The sequence below is a fragment of the Protopterus annectens genome, chromosome 5.part1, assembly GCF_019279795.1.
Source record: "Protopterus annectens isolate FY-2018-M chromosome 5.part1, PAN1.0, whole genome shotgun sequence".
Taxonomy (NCBI): domain Eukaryota; kingdom Metazoa; phylum Chordata; order Ceratodontiformes; family Protopteridae; genus Protopterus; species Protopterus annectens.
Window position 1 is genome coordinate 391,798,253 of NC_056736.1, and position 20,316 is coordinate 391,818,568.

Here is a 20,316-nt window from a genome sequence, read left to right on the forward strand (position 1 = left end):
GGTAGTACCAGCTGCCACCACCCACTAATATTCATCAGTTACTCAAAGGCCCTTAAAAGGGTGTCCAATTATTACTTGCAACATTATCCAATTGGTAGTATACCCAGGACTAAAGCTAGGAGCGTTTTTGTACAATTTTACCAAAAGCATGCAAGTACTCTAAAGAGCTTACATTATCTCTACAAAAACAGCCACAGTTGGAAAGGGTTTTAAAAATATTTAACAAATAGTCAAAACACAAGTCAATACTTTTTACTACACAAAGCTGGTAAAGAGTTCAGAGATCCAAAGAGAAATACTTAAAATAATTCAGTAGTACAGTTATGACATCACAGAAAGACAGTAATCTTTCTAGTTTCTAGCTATTTGTAAGAGAAAACACAAATCTAAGATAAACATAGATCTAGAAAAAATAGTGCTGATGAGATGGATGGTCAAGACAAAAATGCTTAATGATCTCAGATTCTGTTTTTAAAAATCACACTCCAGATTTACATTACATCATTCTTCACACTTCCCCGATTTACATTATATCATTCTTCACACTTCCCTGGATTCCCAGGCTAACAGGAAAAAAAAAAAAAAAAAAAAAAGTTATGAACTCACCATAATGTTCCATCTGAATAGACTTTTGTCAGCAACCTGTGGGTTTCTGATCGATACGAATCCAAGCCGGCAGCTTAACGAGCTAAAGATGCGAGCTCCAAGCTCCTCCCCCTTAACCATACTACACCAACCTCCTTCCAATACTCAGATTGGAGTTTGCCACCCAGTGCGTGACAACAACCCAAGGTATAAAAAAATCCTGACCAGAGCACACAAACCAGGCTCAGAGTCAAGACATAGCCCAAAGTAGAATTAAACCACCAAGGTCTGGTGGAAGGAGGGAGGGAACGTTGCTGACAAATGAAGTCTAACTACTCAGATGGAACGTTATGGTGAGTACATAAACTTCTTTAGTCTACTTCATTTGATCATTAACCTGTGGGACAGAGTCCGGAGCTACCCGTAATCTTGGGAGGCCCTTAAGAAAGGATATACCGGAGCACTACAGAGACAAAAGAAGCCCTTCCTCTAGACACCATATCCAGCTTGAGAGTCATAAAAGTGTAAGAGGAAACCCAGTAGCTACTGAACAAATGTCATCCAGGGAAACTCTAGACCAGAATGCAACAGTAGTAGCCATAGAATGAGTAGAATGAGCATGAACTCCTTCTGGTTCTTGTAATCCAAGTTGTATTTTACATGCATATAAAGAAAAGAGAAATACATTTAGCGAGAGTCACCTTCAAAACCTGTTTCCTTAAAAAGGGTTTAGCAAAGGAAACAAAAAGATGATCAGATTTACTGAAAGGTTTGGACCTATGCAAGTAAAAACGTAACTGCCTGTGAACATCCAGCAAATGAAGTTTGTATTCCCCCTTATTTTGAAAATTAGGGAAAAATACAGGCAAATTAATAAACTGATTAATGTTGGACTCAGAAGCAACTTTAGGAAGAAAAAAAGACTGGTTAGTTCTGAGACACCCCCTATCCTTAAGAAGGACTAGTTATGGGGGTTTCATACAAAAGGCTTGAAGCTCCAACACTCTTCTGGCTGCAGTGATAGCTACCAGGAAGGCAGTCTTCCACGACAAGAATTTCAAGTCAACTGATGCTGCGGGCTCAAAAGGAGGCGCAATTAAGGCCTGAAGAACCAGTGTCAAATCCCATGAAAGGGAAGGGTGTTTGATAGGGGGGTCTCAGTAGAAATGTACCTTTGATAAAGGTCTTGCTACTTCTTGCAGCAGCTAGAGAACCTGAATTTTCCCCTACATGAAAAAGGGATATAGCCGCCAGCTGGACTTTCACTTTGGAAGAGCTGGCCCCTTGCTGGAAAATATGAGACAGTCTAACACCACTGGAACTGGAGCGGTAAAAGGATCCAAATTTCTAGAAGCCCAAATGGAAAAAAGTTTCAATTTACGACGGTACAATTTCCTGGTAGAGGACTTGTGTGCCGCTACCAGAATGGATTTAACTGGAGAAGAGATACTGGGAGTCCTGGCAACTAATAGAACTGGAACAACCAAGCCGTGAGCTTGAGGCTGTCCAGATTCGGTGGAGGAATTCCAGAGGGATGACGAAGGATATCCAATATCCAGGGCGGAGCTAGAAGATGAGACCGTAGGCAAGGGAACCAAACTTGACGAGGCCAGAATGGGGCTATGAGAATAACCCTGCTCCCCAACCAACGAGCTTTCTGTAAGAATTTTGTCATGACAGGAAGCAGGGGATACACAGACTAGGTGGCAAAGCATGGACAAGAGCTTCTCTGGGGACTTAGCCCCTCGGGGGAAATCAGTGTGAAAAACTCCCCGCACTTCGCGTTGGATGGCGATGCAGAGATAGCAAGGCTGACGCCACTTTAAGATCTGTTCTGCTACACAAGGGTTCAGAGACCACTTGTAAGACAAAAGTCCTGCTCAATTTGTCTGCAAAATGTTGGACCGACCCGGGATGTGCGTTGCTATCAGAAAACAGTTGGTGAAGATCGCCCATTGCCACACTCTCATGGCCTCTCGACAAAGTGGCTAGGACCTAGTTCCCCCCCCTGTTAGTGGATATACCAGACCACTAACATTGTCCGATTGGATCGCAATAGTTCCCAGAAAGTGAGGCATGAAGGGCCTGCAACACAAAGTACTGCTTTCATCTCTAGAACATTGATAAGCATAATGGTCTTGCTTGGGGTCCACATGCCTTGGACAATCCTGCCCAAGCAATGCCCCCCCCAACCCTAAGCGGGAGGCATCCGTGGTCACAGTGGCTTGGGGCGGAGGCATAACAAAGGGGTGTCCTTCTCACAGTTCCTGGGATTGAAGCTACCACATAAGAAGCTTTGCACACTTTGCATAGAGGAATCGGAAAGTCTAGAAACTGATGTAGAAACCACTGAACTTGTAACGTCCACTGTAACACTAATATGCAGACGTGCACAAGGAACCAGATTTATAGCTGCCAACATGGGCTCTCAGGACCAACTCTGCTGGAGGTGCAGGAGTCTGGAGAAAGGCTATTTTTGCCCCTATGAAGTCCAGAATCTGATCAGGTTGAACAGAAGACTTGGTTTATTGTAATGCCCAGCTGATTCGACAACTGAAGAGGAGTTTCTGGCTAGCACAAGTTGATGCCTGGTGGGGGGGTGGTGAGGAGCAGTCATCCAGGAAGACCTGAATGCCCTAAAGCCTCAGGAGGGCCGCTACAACTGCCATGACCTTGGTAAACACCCTGGGAGCTGTGGTGAGACCGAAGGGTAGGACCCTGAACTGGTAGTGACTGGCTCCTAGCCGAAAGCAGAGGAACCTCCTGGATCGCCTGTCCCATCAGGATATGGTAGTACGCATCCTTGAGGTCTACCGAGCACATCCAGTCTTCCTCCTGCAAGTATGGCAGGATGATGAACTGTAATGTGACCATCCGGAACTTCTACCTATCCATGATGAACCTGTCTGTTGCCAAGGAGAGGATTGGCCTCATGTCCCCAGTCTTTTTTGGCACCAAAAAGAAACTGGAATAGATAACTGATCCAGACTGGTCTGGGGGCACTGGCTGGATTGCTCTTTTGCCTAGCAGCTTTTCTATTGCCAAAGCTGCTGCCTCCCTTTAAGCACGTGGTACGTCCGGAAGGCGCTTTGTGGATAGGGGACCGTTTATAAAGGGAATAGAATAACCACTGGATATTAGTCGAAGCACCCAGCGATCCGACGTTATGGATTCCCACTGAGCTAGGTGCCTCGAACACCCCCCAGACTGCCTCCAGAAAGAAGCAGTCGGGCAACCCCTCAGGGCTGCTGCGCGGGTCGGTCAGAAAAAGGTCCCCGTGACCCGAAGTTCTTCAGTCCCCCTTTGCCTCTAGGGGAGGAGTCATCCAGAGCGTTCTGGGACTGGTTAGACATCTGGAACCACAGCTTCTGCCCTCGCTGGTTCCTGGAGAAGGACCTTTGAGGGTTTGAGAAGCGGATCCCAAAGGCAAACAGCGTTTTTCCATCCTTCTCGCTCTGGACTAGCATATCTCAGATGGTATTCCTTAACAGGGATGAACCTTCAAAAGGGGCATTCGAAGGACTCCGTGAAAGGTTCCAAAAAAATCAAAGCCAGAGCCAAGCATGATGCTCCATGGCAATACCAGACCCGGCCACCCTAGCGGCTCCCTCGGTGGAATAAGATAGTAAACGCAAGGATGCATTTGAACCAACTTGAGTGGCCATACGAGCAGAGAATGTCAGTTTATCCTCAGCTGAAATGGACTATGGGGGAGACTCCACGTACTCTTTCACAACGTCGCGCTGGAGTCGAATTACGTTTAGTTTTAAGAACTGCTATTTGGGCTTTTAATGATTAATTGCCAATTATGTTTAATTGACTGCTATTTTAGTATTTAAATAGGTTGTGTGTATGTGTAAGCCATTAGCCTGAAGAAGTCTCCAGTGCTTTGTATTTTACTGGAATATTGTGTTGAACGTTTGGATTACATTTTGAACATTTCCTGGTTCTGAGGAGACATATAGTCTCTCTCTCTCTCTATATATATATATATATATATATATATATATATATATATATATATATATATATATATATATATATATATATATATATATATATACACATCCATATATATATATATATACATACATATATATATATATATATATATATATATATATATATATATATATATATATATATATATATATACATACATACATACATAATCACAAACATGGGGACAAAATGCTCCACACTGGAGGTATACCCCTCACTAATGAGATCTGACCACAAACTAATCACCCTGGATATACATATCCCACCTCCACCCCCAGCACAAAAGACCACAGTGAAAAACTTCTCAAAAGCAGACTTCACTGAAATGGTATCCTTTAAGCCCACTGGGCCAGTGGATACCACATCCCACAATGCTGAATCCTTCACAAATGCTTTCTATGGACATCTCCAAGAATGCATGGATCATGCAATCCCAAATAAATCCAAGTCCCTCTCCACCAAAGGCAAGCATCCTGTCTGGTGGACCTCGGCCATAAACAAATTGTATAACAAAAGAAGGAAGCTACTGCAGGACAGAGCAAAATCCCATAAAGGGAAGACATCTCCGATTAACACTAGCAGTAAACTACGTTCTCTCATAAAAACATCCAAGGGCAACTTTGAGAAAAATCGCCAAGAACACTAAAGCCTTCTTCAGCTATGTTAGAAACCTGGGCGGAAACCCTCAGATATGCTCAGTTAATTCGCAACAAAAAATACACTGAACCCACAGATATTGCCAACATTCTGACTGACAGGTTCAGTGCAAATTTCTCCCCTCCCTCACCCCCAAAAGAAGAAATACTTATCCCAGCTGAATGTAATCTCCCAGTCATCTCAGATGTCCAGCTGAGAGCCGCCCTCAGCAAAGCTAAAACGCAGCATCAATGGGACCAGACGGTATCCCGGGTTGCATACTACATGAACTCCAAGAGGAGCTAAACCCACACACAAAAATGCTATTTAACCTTAGCCTTACTACAGGATATGTACCTGAACACTGGCGTACAGCAACAGTGGTCCCACTCCACAAAGGGGATACCTCTACAGACCCTGGGAACTATCGCCCCATAAGCTTAACCAGCCTGGTCTGCAAAGCTATGGAAAGAATCATTATGGAACTCAGACATTGGGGACCTACAGACACTTGACCCCACCCAGTTCGGCTTTGTAAAGGGCAGATCCTGCCTTTTGAACCTGGTTGACTTTCGAAACAGTCACTAGAGCCATTGATTAGAGCAAAGCAGTCCATACAGCCTACCTGACTTTGCTAACGCCTTCGACACAATACCCCACTCTGGCACCATAGATGAGCTCAACAGCTTAAATGTAAACCCTTATGTCACTAGATGGGTTGCAAACTGGCTAAAGGACAGAAACCATAAAGTTAAAATCGCTGGAGCAATGTCAGACTCAAAGCCAGTCACAAGTGGTGTCCCACAGGGATCTGTCCTGGGACCCTCTTGTTCGGCATTTACTTCTCAGATTTTAAAGCAAACATGGGAGGGTTGTGGCTGACTAAGTTCACAGATGACTGCAAACTAGGTGCCATAGTCGATACACCAGCGGACACATACATCCTACAAAAAAGCCTCACAGAAACAGACAACTGGTGCCGGAGTCATGGCCTTAAACTACATGCCAAAAAATGTATAGTCATCCCCTTTGGGAAAAACAAAAGTACCCACAAATTATCAGACAGCAACCCACTGAGTACGGAAAAAGTAATCAGAGACCTAGGGACCCAAGTCAACAGCTACCTCTCATTTGACACCCACGTTGCCAAAGTGGTTAGAAAAAACATTCTACCTTGCACACCTCATCATGAAGGGATTCACATCCAGATCCAGGGATGTCATTGTACCCCTGTACACCTCCCTTATCGGACCCATGGTGGAGTACAGTGCCCCATTTGGTATGTACCTCACCCGGCATTTGCAACAGCTGGAGAGACCACAAGAGTACCTCACCAAGAGGATCAAGGGTCTCCAACATATGTCTTATTCTGCCAGACTAAAGAAACTCCAGCTCTACTCAGTAGCATACCGCCTGCTCAGAGGTGATCTCTGGACATGGCCTTGTACGTCAGGCAATCAGGAACTGATGGACATGCTCCACCTCAAAAAATCCAAATCCAAATCCATCACACCCACGAGAGCTAAAGACTCAAACCTCGGTACAAGTATGAATAGGACATGCTGGAGGGATAGATTCATAACCAGAGGCTTCCCATGCTCTGGAACAGGATCCCAGTTCATGTTAGGCAGAGCCCCTCACGGACTCTCTTCAAGAGAAATCTTGATGGGTGGATGGGAGATCGTAAGTTTACCCCAGGGGTCACATCTGTGTCACTACTAGACAGGGGCACAGTAAACTAATTCTATTATATAAGGGGACCTTCACTGTGTCACTACTAGACAGAGGCACAGTATTCTAAATCTATTCTGTGCATTTTGTACCATTTTATGGGGTGGCGAAAGCCACATCACTATGGCTAGGCTTACAAATGCCCCATGGCAGATAGCCTAGTACTAAACTATGAAACTAAACTATGAAACTATAAAGTACAAAAGTTAAGCTTTTAAGTTTTTGATGGTTGTACTGTCTTCATGCCAGCAGAGTAGAGAATTGCCACTGTCATCCCCTTGCACAAAGGTAGTGCCACTACTGACCCTGGAAACTATCACCCCCATTAGCTTGACTGGTCTGTAAAGCCATGGAGTGCATTATGGATCTCATAAACAAGGACACAGGCAATCTCCAAGCACTTGACCCCCACCCAGTTCAGATTCGTCAAGGGCAGATCTTGCCTGTTGAACCTGGTTGACTTCTTTGAGACAGTCACCAAGGCCCTGGATGAGGGGAAAGTCAGTACATACAGCTTACCTTGACTTGGCCAAAGCCTTTGACATTTCCCCACTCCGGCATCATGAAAAAGCTAACAAAATTTGGCGGAAATCACCATCTCATCAGGTGGGTGGCCAACTGGCTCACAGACAGGACCCTCCAAGTCAAAATAAGTACCTTCACCTCCCGATATCAGACCTGTCACTAGTGTAGTTCCCCAGGATCTGCCCTGGGATCCCCCCCAACGTTTGTCTGTACCTTCGAGAAACAGATGCCAAAAACAAAAGGCCTGTGGCTGACCAAGTTTGCCGAAGACTAAGTTGGGTGTTGTCAGATTCCCCAAATGTTGTTTAACATAATGCAAGAGGGTCTCAGAGCAACTAATGACTACTGCCAAAGTCATGGCCTCAAGCTAAATGCAAAAAAATATGAATCCTACCATAGGGCAAAAACACACCACGTACTGATTACCACAACAGCAACCCCCTAAGCACGCAACCTGTGGTGAGAGACCTGGGCACTCGGGTCGATAACCTCACATTCCACCATCATGTAGCAGCATTGGTCAGAAAAGCATTTTACATGGTTCATCGCACAAGTAAAGGGATTGCATCCAGAAAGAGAGGTTATTACCTCTCCATACCCCTCCCTCTTTACACCAATAATTCAGTATACAACGCCCAGTTTAGGATGTACCTCTCCAAACATCTGCACCAACTGGAAAGGCCACTGAAATACCTCACCAAGAAAATCCACCTGTCCTGTGCAGACAGGCTCAAATCACTATTCACTCTATTCAATCGTACAGATTGCTCAGGGGTGATCGGTGTCTCACCTACAAGGCAATCTCAGACCCTGCCCTACTAGAGATGCTCCATATTCTTAAGTCTAACTCCTCAAGCACTACCTGCTCAAGGCATGAACCTAATATGTGACATTATCAAAGCCTGCTGGAGAAACAGGCTGGTCTCCCAGAGGCTGCCAGTCTCTGGAATAAACTTCCCATACACGTCAAATGGAGCAACTCGCTGACCATCTTCAAGTGCAACATTGATGAGAGGATTGGAAACACAAATTCGTCCAAGGGATTCCACCTGCGCCCTTCACTGACAGGGGCGACAAGTGCGGACCGAGGTTTCTTTTTGGGGATAAACTCTTGGGTAGGCTATTAAAGGCCCCAGGGCCATTACCCTAGTAACGTCCTATGATCCTATACAAAAAGTTGCTATTACTACAGAGCTAACAATGACCATGTCTGTACAAAAAGGTGTCAAATGAGATCCGAGGCATGCTAGGGGACTACTGCATTATGGGTAAGGCAGGAGGTAAAGAGTTAGTGTTCCACATGCTGGAAAAAGCCGCCAAGTTAGATCCAAATGCATTTGTTGAGACATGAAAAGGACATCAGATGCGGTCTTCACCTGCTGAGAAACTGCACTCTCCCACAGTGTGCATTTCCATACGAAGTGTAGGGGTATATTAAGATTAGCCAGGGGAGATGCCAACTAAATGTTGAAGTGTGCTACAAACCTTACATGATTCAAGAACCATCTTAGTCTACATATTAAAAAGGTTATTCAATTAGAATGTGCTAACCACTCACCTAGTAACATCAGGAAGCCATTGGACAGTGAGGCTGGGCCACTCAAGTGCATGTGTCATAACCAAATCATATAGAAATGGTGTGTTCTTTTTCCAGATTTTGTACTCTTCATTAATTACACGCTCTTCAACTGCGTCATCATACACTGGTGAAAAGAAAACATTTGTAAATAAAATTTCAGACACATTTAGGACTTCACAAAAAGCTCTATACAAAGTTCTCTCTCGCACATTCACAGTGAGAGTGCCAAGGCATAACAGTACATTAAAAAAAGTTGTTCCTAGCAGAGGAAGCATACTTTTTTTGTTCCCAAACTGCTTTCTACGTGGGCACGAGGAAGGTGCACTAAAGGTGATCACTGGCCATTGGGTCATATCCTGGCCATATGACCAAATTGTTCAGGCAACTGCAACAGTGACAGTATTGAAATCCATCATGCTGCTAAGGAATTTTCTACTAAAACAGCATCATTGCTGTCTAATTCATCAACAATTTTTTGAACCTTAAGTCATATATTGCTGTGGTCAGAAATAAGCTATTTTACATGGTGCTTTGAAGTTTACAGGGTGATTTCTATAAATGATGGGTCTTGAGTAACATAAAATTTCTGTTAATGATGCATTGCACTTAACTGATCTCAGTTATTAAAAGACTGAGACTGAAATACATGCTTACCCAACAGACTGACAGCAGGTAGGAAGATATGACTGCCAGCTCTGCAAGGGGCTGTCTGAAGCTGTGTATGAAGAGGCTCCCTTTTCCAAATGGTGGAATGACTGTCGATAAGTCAATGTAAACTGGGGCAAGTCTAACATCTCATCTCCACTGCTTTAAAGAGACACTTCTTGCACAAACAAATTTAGTAATGGAGTGGTAAAGCAACGCTGTTTATATTAAGATGGCATACCAGGTCATATTTATGAATTGCTATTTTTATAAATTGTAAAACTGGATGCACGTAACTATTAAATATACCTTTGAGAAGCGGAGTAAAGATGAGCAATGAGACCATCCAAAATTACATGTACTTATTCAGTATCAAAAGTAATTAACTTCTAATATCGGGTACCTTTATTCATAAATATGTACTTTCCACCTCAGTTCATTAGTCTGAGGTGGTTCTAGCTTTATAGTCAGTGTCATGTCAACAGACCAATTACAGGCAGAGAAAATGTGGTCCATCCCCTTTTGTGGTCCAATTCCACCTAATTTGTCTAGAACTGGTACCACATGAAGCAAAAACCACTATATCTAGCCTATTTGCATCAAAACTACATACCCATCTATGACAACTAGCTTGAGATATGGGATTGCAAACACCAACTCATTTCTTCATAGAAAAGCATTGTGTTCTTGTGCATTTTTAAAGGGTATACTCACCTATGGTTTTCAAAGTTAGATTTATGTGGACTTTTTACAAGTGCATGCCTAAACCTAAGGCAGAAAATGCATGCACAAGCTGACATATGTACAGGATTCACACTGCTGGCATATTAATATTATTAAATATTAATCAATCATTGTATTATTTATTTTTTTATTATATACACCAACCCATTCTTCTGACTTTCATAATTAAGAGGAGTCACCCTGTCAGACGTGGCATTTTGACTGGGACAGGGAGCAAAAGAGAGCCAATGTAGGAGGCTTATAAAGTACTTTGCACACAGTTCAGGAAGCCACAGAGAAGCCTAGCCACTTTTACAATATACCAGTGAGCACTATCTGGCTAGAAGACAGAACTGCACAACAGGCAAATAGAAGCCAAGGGAACCAAGCCCTCAACTACACGAAGCAGCTTAATAGATCAAAACCTTAATCGTCCACACAAAAATACACTGGCACAACACTGTAAAACCACACCACCACCACTTCTCATTTTCCTGTGGTATCCTACAAAAATAATTAACTGGACTGATTATTTCACAATTGTTGCATCACAGCAAATCTACAAAACGTTAAATTAGTCATATAGCACACATTTTCTCAAGGGGCAAACACATTAAGTTACATTATGCTGTACATCATAAGACAGCAAAAACCAATATCCACACTCCCAGATCATGACTTTACTGTGGCTTTATGATACTGGCAGCCAGTCTTGGCACACTAGCCTTACATAACTGGACAAATGAAACTTGGAAAGGCCAAACCCTTGCATCAGAAAGTCCCAGTGACCCTTGTGACCTTGCAAGGCTCAGCCTAGAAAGCTGTATGAAGCTGCTGTGTCAATCTGCCATCCATAAGGAGAAAGGCAAGGACAAGATACACTGCTAGTCAAGAAGCAAGGTGAACCAACTGTCTCCACTGTCATTACTTAAGACAGTTACTTGGGGAACAGGATGTCATCCAATGCTGAAGGAACCAGAGTTTGTGCAGCAGAAAAAAGTACACTTCAGATTTAACGGATTAGTTCTACATAGGACAATGGTTCTAGAACCAGATGTTGTGCAGTCACCTTGACTCCAGAGTACTCAGTACAACAAGCAAGAGATGTTGGGGAGGTGCAAGGATAACCACACTTTGCTAGTTGGGTTTTGTCAGTGGGAGTTCATATTAATGATGGGTTCACCTCAACACAACTGTATGATGCAAAAGGGGAAGCAGTACATGTGCATATGCTTCTTAGTGATTGGCTATTTATGAGTACAAACCTTCCAAGTGGGCAGGGTGTGGTACTCAAGATGGTCCCACAAACAGATTCCATAGTTCAACCAACTGAATCCAAAGTTCAGTTACTTATAGACTTCCGTGCTGGTCAAGACAATTCATAAAACAAATCAAACACAACCAAACTCATTAAGTGGACTTGGGACTGGAGCAAATCTCAGCTACACTGCACTTACGTCTTCAGTCCCAAAGCTGCACGTTCAAAACAGATTCAGAACTGTGCCTACTGCCATTGGGTAACAAGTCGATTCAGATCGCAGGGGATTCAGCTGGAAAGTCTTTGGAAAAACAAAGCTATAAAGAGGATCTGTGGAATGCTTAGCACAGGTTTCTATGTGGTAGCAGTTTAATTTCACCTACCCAAAGAGCTTTGCCAGCATACACAGGCATGCTAGTCAGGGATGTGGAGCCTGAAGGATTTCTATCAAAGACCTAATTAAGTTGCAAGCAGTGTGTGGTGTCAGTGATAATCATAATGTTCACCACTGGTGCTTATGTGGAAAACTTTCAGGTTAAACAAACTAGCAAGCATAGTAATCATCATTAGAAGGGATGGGGAGCTCCCAGGATGACGGATATCCTGAAATTTAGCAGCTGCAGTAGTTTAAAAATAAGTAAAATAAAGGTCCAGATGTCAAAGGAGTTTGGCAAGATCGGGCAAAAGGACTTTTGGATAGCTTCAAAGATTCAGGTAAATCAACCGGTGGGTCAGAGAAATGAGGAGGGATACAATTTAAGCTGTTCACAGCAAGGGTGAAGAAATACCAACTTGTGATACTAGGTTTCTCATTCCACTAGTTAGGATTTTCATGCACAGGACTGCAAAGCACAGCATATATGGAGAGTACAATTCTGAAAAGGAGAGTTGTATCTTCACTGGTTAAAAAAAAGTGTCCTCTTGTCTTGAAAGATTCCCAACTATTCTAAGACTATGAAGTGCTAACAGACATCAGAAGTCTCGCTCAGAAAAAGTGGAAAGCTCTTTTGAAATAAAAGTAGGGGAAGCCGCTACCGCACATGGAACAGTTCAAGTATACTAAAGTCTTGATGACAAGAAAGGGTGGAAGGAAATCTGGAAGTTGGCCAGTGGATCTGTGCAATACTGCAAGTGTTAGAACAAAGCCGTCAAGTCTCTCTTATCCTTAACAATCATGAGCTTTGGGTAATGTTCTTAAAGATGAGACAAAAGGAAAGCAATATGGTTCTCACACATGGTAGTTGGGTTCAGACAGCGAGTAGCTTGACCATCCAAGAGACAATAACCCCCCTCCCCAAATACAGCCCCTACTCTTCTGTACAAAATCAGTTGGGAAAAGTACACCCCACAGGAGGATGGCTTCTGAGCACCAACAGATTAGGGCACAGTCTACTGGAAGGAAGCCCTAGAACAGACCCAGGACACAATGCGAGGGGAACAGACCAGTCATCCTACCTTGAGCACCTGTGAAACCAACAAGGTGACTTGTTACTACGGATAGGGAATTCTGGTCTGGCCCACTCAATCTGCCAGGGCAAAAGTTCTAAAATAGAATCAGACAAAAAAACACTATCAATTTGCCTAAAAGTGAGTTTTTTAAAAACTAAAATACTAAAACAGAAAAATACAAAAAGCATCATGGACTGCAAATTATAAATCACATGTAAAATGCTCCTCCACTATTATACTGAAGTGACAATCCAAGCTTGAAGTATCCAGATTGCCTGTCCATTATTGGAACAGGTCCGCGTTTACAAGACCCCAGTACTAAAAGACAAAAAAAAAAAAAAAAAAAAGCCTGTGTGGTCGACAGTACACACCATTTTCAGCATGGAGATGCAATACTGGTTAAATCTATAGTTTCTTTAGTAGGAAGAATGCAGTACAAGTCCAGGACATAATTGTACTAAACAATAGTACATTTAGCAATAAAAATACATTTCTCCAAACGTCATTTTCTGCCACCATATTAATGCCACTAGGAAAACTTCTTTAACAGCATGGTAAACTGTTAGCCAACTTCACTGCTGAACTTCATAAACGCACTTAGAAAAGGCCAACAATCTTCGCTGCAGCCATAACACAGAAATCTGCTAAAATTCTTTGGCAGTATTTCTAAGAATTGTCAAATGTGGATTAAGATGCATCTCGTGCAAAGTAGTGCACACATTTCTCTGCAACATTCTATTAAGATGCATTATACTTCAGTTTCAACTATGGCTGGACACAACATTTTCAGGATGGGAAATGGAGTACAGTGCCAATGTTTTGATAGTAAGACTTTTCATGGAATTACTGTAGAACACAGATTGCAATGTCTTTCACATGTAATCCAGAGTTTTGCTGTCATTTCATAGTCTGCTGTGCTGCATTACACTCACTGTACACACAACGTTTGGTCAGAGTGAGGAATGCAACACAGTTCACAGTACATCTGCACAGAGTTAATTTTAATTTAAAATAATGTGATATACTAACCCCAGATAGCCAATTTCAGGCACAACCCAGGTGTAATTCACTAAATGAATATAAACATGTACATACATATGGTTTACCATCAGAAGGTCGAATCTTACATCAAATGACGGGATCATAGACCACTTTCCCAGAAACCAATGTTGAAATATGACTCGCTGTAAACCTTGGAATGGGCTTTAACATGGATCGAGATTAGTCCTTAGACATTGTTGCTGTTCAGACTTCAACTGAAGTGGGTTCAACCAAACCCACTTAAAACCATCTGATTGTCACTCTATATATACATATTACATTATCTCTCCCTCTCCATCTCTATCTATACCTATACCTATACCACACAGAGATACTTCAGGTGCAGCTAACATTGGGTAAGACAGCGATTCAGGTCGTAGCCTGCTATAGGTCCACAACCATGTCCCAAGACTCACACTCCACATTCCTAAGCACCCTGGAGAATATTAGGGTCCAACTACACTCTCATACTAGGCGACTTCAACTACCTGTCCATTAACAGGGAAAACTACTAGTGTACCAATACACTTGCCCGTTTCCTAAAATTCAATTCCAATGCCCTGGACCAGCTCGTTCTTACCCCCACTAGAGGTAGCAACATCCTTGACCTGGCCATTACCAACATGGGCGACCATGCACCTACAGTCAACTCCTCCCTGACCACAATGTAATCACTTTGAAAATCCACATCCCCCCCCCAAAGGTAACCACCATGAAAAACTTCTCCAAGGCTAACTTCACAGCACCCATGGAAATGGAGAATAGTTGCAGGACTGCCGATCATAGACCAATGCACTGTAAGAACATGTACACAAATGCATCGATCTCACCATACCCAATAAACAAAGACATTCTCCTGCAAAAAAAAAAAAAAAGCCGCCAATCTGGTGTTCCCCTGCCATAAACAAACTCTACAACAGGAGGAAACTGATTTGGGATTTCACCTTATTTCACGACTGGAAAACTCCCTTATCAGCCACAACAAATCCTGTAAAGCTAGCTATGAAAACGGAACTGCAGCAGACAGTAAAGAACCACAAGGCCTTCTATAGCTATGTAAAGAACATCCATGGCAATACCCACATTTGCTCTGAGCTACTGCACTGGAACCTCCTATAACAAGCCAAAAGATACTGCCAATACACTGGCAGACAGATTCAGTGCCAACTTTAACCCTCTCCCCCAGCAAAAAAAGACCAATCACAATACCAGTAGCTTAACAGGCACCCAGTATTACTGCTGTACAAGTTAAAAAAACAGCACTGTCCAAGGCCAAGAATACAGCTTCTACGGGACTGGACAATATCCCCAGCGGTGTTCTACATGAACTAGAGTGAACTTGCACTTCACCTGTGTGCCCTGTTCAATCACAGCCTCGCCTCAGGCTTTGTCCCTACCGAATGGCACACTGCTACAGTCATACCTTTCCACAAAGGAGGAGCAACTACAGACCCTTGGAATTATCGCACCATTAGCCTGACAAGTCTGATATGCAAAGCTATGGAACCTATCATGGATCTAACGAACAAAGATACAGGAATTCTCCAAACTCTGGATGACACAAGTTTGGTTTTGTGAAGTGTAGATCATGCCTGCTCAACTTGGTCACTTCTTTGAGGCAGTCACTAGAGCTGTGGATGAAGGGAAGGTGATTCATACAGCCTACCTTGATCTGGCCAAGGACTTGGATACCATTCCCCACACAGGAATCATACTCGCTAAGCTAGGCATCAACACCTATGACACTAGGCGGGTTGCAAACTGGCTCAGACAGAACCTACAGTGTGAAAGTAGCTGACTCCAAGTTAGACTGCAGACTAGTCACGAGTGGAGTCCCACAGGGTTCGGTCCTGGGTCCTCTCCTGTTTGGTATCTACTTCGGTCCTGGGTACTCTCCTCTTGGTATTTACTTCTCTGAAGTCCAGACCAGCACAAAGGGACTCGGTCTGACAAAATCTGCAGACTATTGCAAGTTGGGAGCTATTAACTCCCCAAGTGATGCTGAAATACTGCAGAATGGCCTCACCGAGACCAACGACTGGTGTCAGAACCATGGCCTTAAGCTCAATGCCAAAAAAAAAAAAAAAAAAAAAAAAAAAAGTGTCATCCCCTTTGGGAAAAAATCCCAGTTCCTATGAATTACATCGATGGTAGTCCACTGAACAGAGAACACTGAACAGAGAAGGCATTACAAGAGATCTGGGAACACAGGTTGACAGCAAACTCTATTTTGATCACCACATTGCCACTATGGTCATAGTCCTATGTGGCACATCTCATTACTAAAGGTTTTGCATCCAAGAAGAAAGAGGTAATAGTCTCCCTCTACTCTTCCCTCATTAGGCCAGAGTACAATGCCCCATTTGGCATGTAGCTCACTAGACACCTGAAACACTGGAAAGGCCGCAAAAGTACCTCACAAAGAGGATCCAATACCTTAAACACTTGCCCTATGTGGACAGACTCAAAAACTCCTATTCTGTCTCATATCACCTACTATGAGCCGATCTCTGCTAGACTTAAAAAAGCCATGTCTGACTCAGCTCTGTTAGAAATGCTCATCTAAAGAAATCCCAATCCCTTCGCATCACATGCTCCAGAGACCTCAGCCTCATTACCACAATCAACAGAACGGACTGGAGGATCAGGTTCATAACCCAGAGACTGCCCATACATGTCAAGCAGAGCACCTCACTGACCCTCAAAGAGAGCTCTTGATAAGTGGATGGGAAATAGAAAATTCACCCCAGGGATAACTCCAGTGGCTCTACTCGACAGACACTGGGAACTAAGGTAATTCTATGGCTAGTCTTCTAAAGACCAGAGTCATTAGCCTAGTACAACACCTATGAACATTACATAAAATTATTTATTTTACATTTGTTGACCATGACAGTACGACTACTTGTCGAGTTTTAGCTGAGGCCTGGGAAGAAAACCTCTATACATACAGAAAAACTGTTACATTAATCAAGTTAAGGCAGTTACAGATACAATACACAGGATAAGAGTCATTCTGTCATATATAAATCAGATTTGTTGTAGAACAATTAGGAAGCAAAATCAGAAGCAATGTAGGGGTGGACAAAAGACCTCTTTAGCACATGCTTATATTGCCAGACTTAGCAAGGATGACAGCAAGGACACAGCAGTACTGTTTTAGTTTTTTTTGTTTTTTTTTTTTTTTTTTTTTTTTTTAAATGGGTTAGAACAGGTTCTGAAGTTAGCTCAGCAGGAAGAGAGTTCCATATTTTAACAGAGTTAGCATATAGAGAGCCTCCAGAGGAGTTGTTGCTTTTGAGGGTTTGGACTAGTAATTTGTAGGATGAGCAAAGTGTCTTGAGGTTGCTGTAAGGGATGATAATTTATCTCCAAGTATGGGTGTGTTTTTTAGGTTGGTACAGAATTTTGTGCTATTAGCGGATTGTACTGAAGTTGGATATGCAGTTCTAGCCACCCTAGATTCTTTAGGTTCAGACAGGAGTGTGTATTGTATGCTGCTCCAATGGCAAATCTAGCAATATGATTAAAGCAGCTAGAAAGTTTAAAGGTCAGACTTAACTCAAGCTCGTGAAGACAGGGGGATGCATAAAGGAGTGTGAATGTAGAGGTGTACAGGCAATTACCATCCTAGCTAGTGGAGTGAGGAAAGGTTTGATCTCGTATATAGTGAGCCAAGTTTATTACATTAATAATTTGATTAATATGCATATCAAACTCGAGGTTATTAACTGTTACACCTAAGAGTTTGGTACAGAGATCTGGGACAATGAGGGTTACATTTTATAGTAAAAGGTTGGACCAGAAGCTTTACGAGTGGGGGAGAAAAGCAGTAACTTTTTTGTTAGGATTTAATAGGAGACGATTACACAGCAAGTTTACTACAGTATTAAAAACATTTTGGGATAGAGTCTGCAGACTTGGGAGGTGGCAGAGCAAATGAGTCATCTGTACACTGAATTCAGGTGGCTGGTGGGATGACTGTGTACAGGTCCATTAATAAAGACAGAAAATAGGGGTCGTAATACAGTGCCCTGAGGGACCCCAAGGGTGATAGGTTGAAGGGAAGAGAGTTTGTTCTGCCGTAGTACAGCCTGTTGTCTACCACCCAGATAAGATATGAACCATTGGATAGCCTGGACATCTAGGGGAATAGTTAAGTGTGTGTTTGAGTAGTTGATCGATCATGTCGAAGGCTTTGAGAGATCAAGAGGGCAGAAGAAAGCTTATGGTTGTTTCGGTTTTAACATTAGAGGAGGAGAGGAGGGCCGTGGTTGTACTGTGGAACGGTCTGAAACCATGCTGCGAGTTAGACACACATGTATGTATTTGTATATATTATACATTACACACAAACTCCACACACGTGTGTGTATACGTACATATACACACACACAAAATATACATGTCATTTCGCCAAAAATTCCTGACAGGGTCCAAATCACCAAAAAGCAATTTCACAGAAAATAGTACTGACAAAGTATCTGCCCCTTTCCCCCACTGTAGTATGATCTCGGAGTGATAATATTAAAGTAAGGGGGGGTGGGAGGCGTAGCCCCCACCCAGTACAGTTTAATAGTCTAGTATTGTTTTATATTGAGCAGTCCTTATTAAAATGGTTAAGTAGTTTATAACCCGAGTAGGTGGAGGGCTATGCTCCCCACACCCCCTACTTTAATAGTCTCACTCCAAGATAAAGGGCATACACACAGTCAGTACAATTTTCAGCGATTTGGACCCCATGTCAGAAATTTAACGAAACATTATACATGCATTTTATATATATATATATATATATATATATATATATATATATATATATATATATATATATATATATATATATATATATATATATATATATATATATATATATATATATATATATATATATACATATATATATATATATATATATATACATACATACATACATACACACACACATATATACACACACACACCTATATAGATGTATACATATACACACACACACACACACACACACACACACACACACACACACGTTTTCCTCTTTCCCAAACAGCGTCCTATCACTGGATTTTTTACCCCCACCCTCTCGATTTAAAACATTTTAAATTAAAATATCATGATGCATATCTTTATGCAACCACGTACACACTTTTCCAAAAGACCTGCTAAAACAATTTTCTAAACTGTTACAATGGATACAAATCCTAAGCCACTGGGTTCCACCAGAAGGCTTACAACCATTAGAGTGTTCACTTCTACCATTCAGTTCACATCCACACATTTTATACTTCTGACTGGCTCAATATCAGAGATCACATCCTTAGTGTTGTTTTTGACATGTCAAGCCATCCCAAAAAAGTTTGGATTCTTTTCCGAGTGCAGAAGGGCATCCATAATTTGTTTGCCTTTTTACTTCACTGCAAGGACTTTCAGCACAAGTATCTAGGTGTTTTCATTATGTAAATGAAGAAAATCTAAAACCATACAGATCACAGTCATAATAGCACTCAGAAAAATCTTCAAATCGCAATACATTTCAGACATTAAGTGCATCTGTTCTGTACAAAGGAAAATAAAATGCCAAAGTGGCTTTAAGGAATGAAGCTCTTACATTAAACCTAGACAGTCCCAGCACTGGAGGAGGAGGAGTGAACAGGTAGAGCCTGCTCACCTCTCCCAGATGAGATAGCAGAGGGTAGAATACAAACAGAGGGCACACTGGGTGTGAAACCTCACTGGAGGCTGTGCCCCAAGGGGAGGGCAGGACGACTTGGAGGGAATATCCCTTGCAGAAGAGGGCCCACCCTGGAGGGAAAAAACTCAATGCAAGCCTCTACCTGGCACCTAGCCCAGTGTGTACACTTAGGGAGAAGGGGCAGAAGTTTGCAAACCACACCTGATGGTTGTCTAAATGGTCCCACCCTGTTGACCCTCAACCTGTAGGGAACATATGGGCAGGTTGGTGCCGATGGTCATACAGCAGTTGTGTAGAAACCCCTCCTCCCAAAAGGTCACCATTACTTCAGATACATAATCTGCTGTCCTAAAAATACATGTGTTCTATTAACATTACACAGACTGCTTCCGCCTTTAAAAACTAGGATCACAATTTAGGCATTACCCTCCACTACGAAACAGCTCAGCAAAA

The 20,316-nt window shown here is 42.5% G+C and overlaps 1 protein-coding gene across 2 annotated transcripts in view; it reads right to left on the bottom strand.

Moving 5' to 3' along the window:
- RBBP7 (RB binding protein 7, chromatin remodeling factor) overlaps window positions 1–20,316 on the bottom strand; it is a 917,024-nt gene that overhangs the window by 848,178 nt on the left and 48,530 nt on the right. For both annotated transcript variants that reach the window (XM_044073050.1, XM_044073051.1), the window contains exon 2: window positions 9,038–9,182. In XM_044073050.1, coding sequence (XP_043928985.1) covers window positions 9,038–9,182 — 145 coding nt within the window. The remainder of the gene's footprint in view (window positions 1–9,037; window positions 9,183–20,316) is intronic.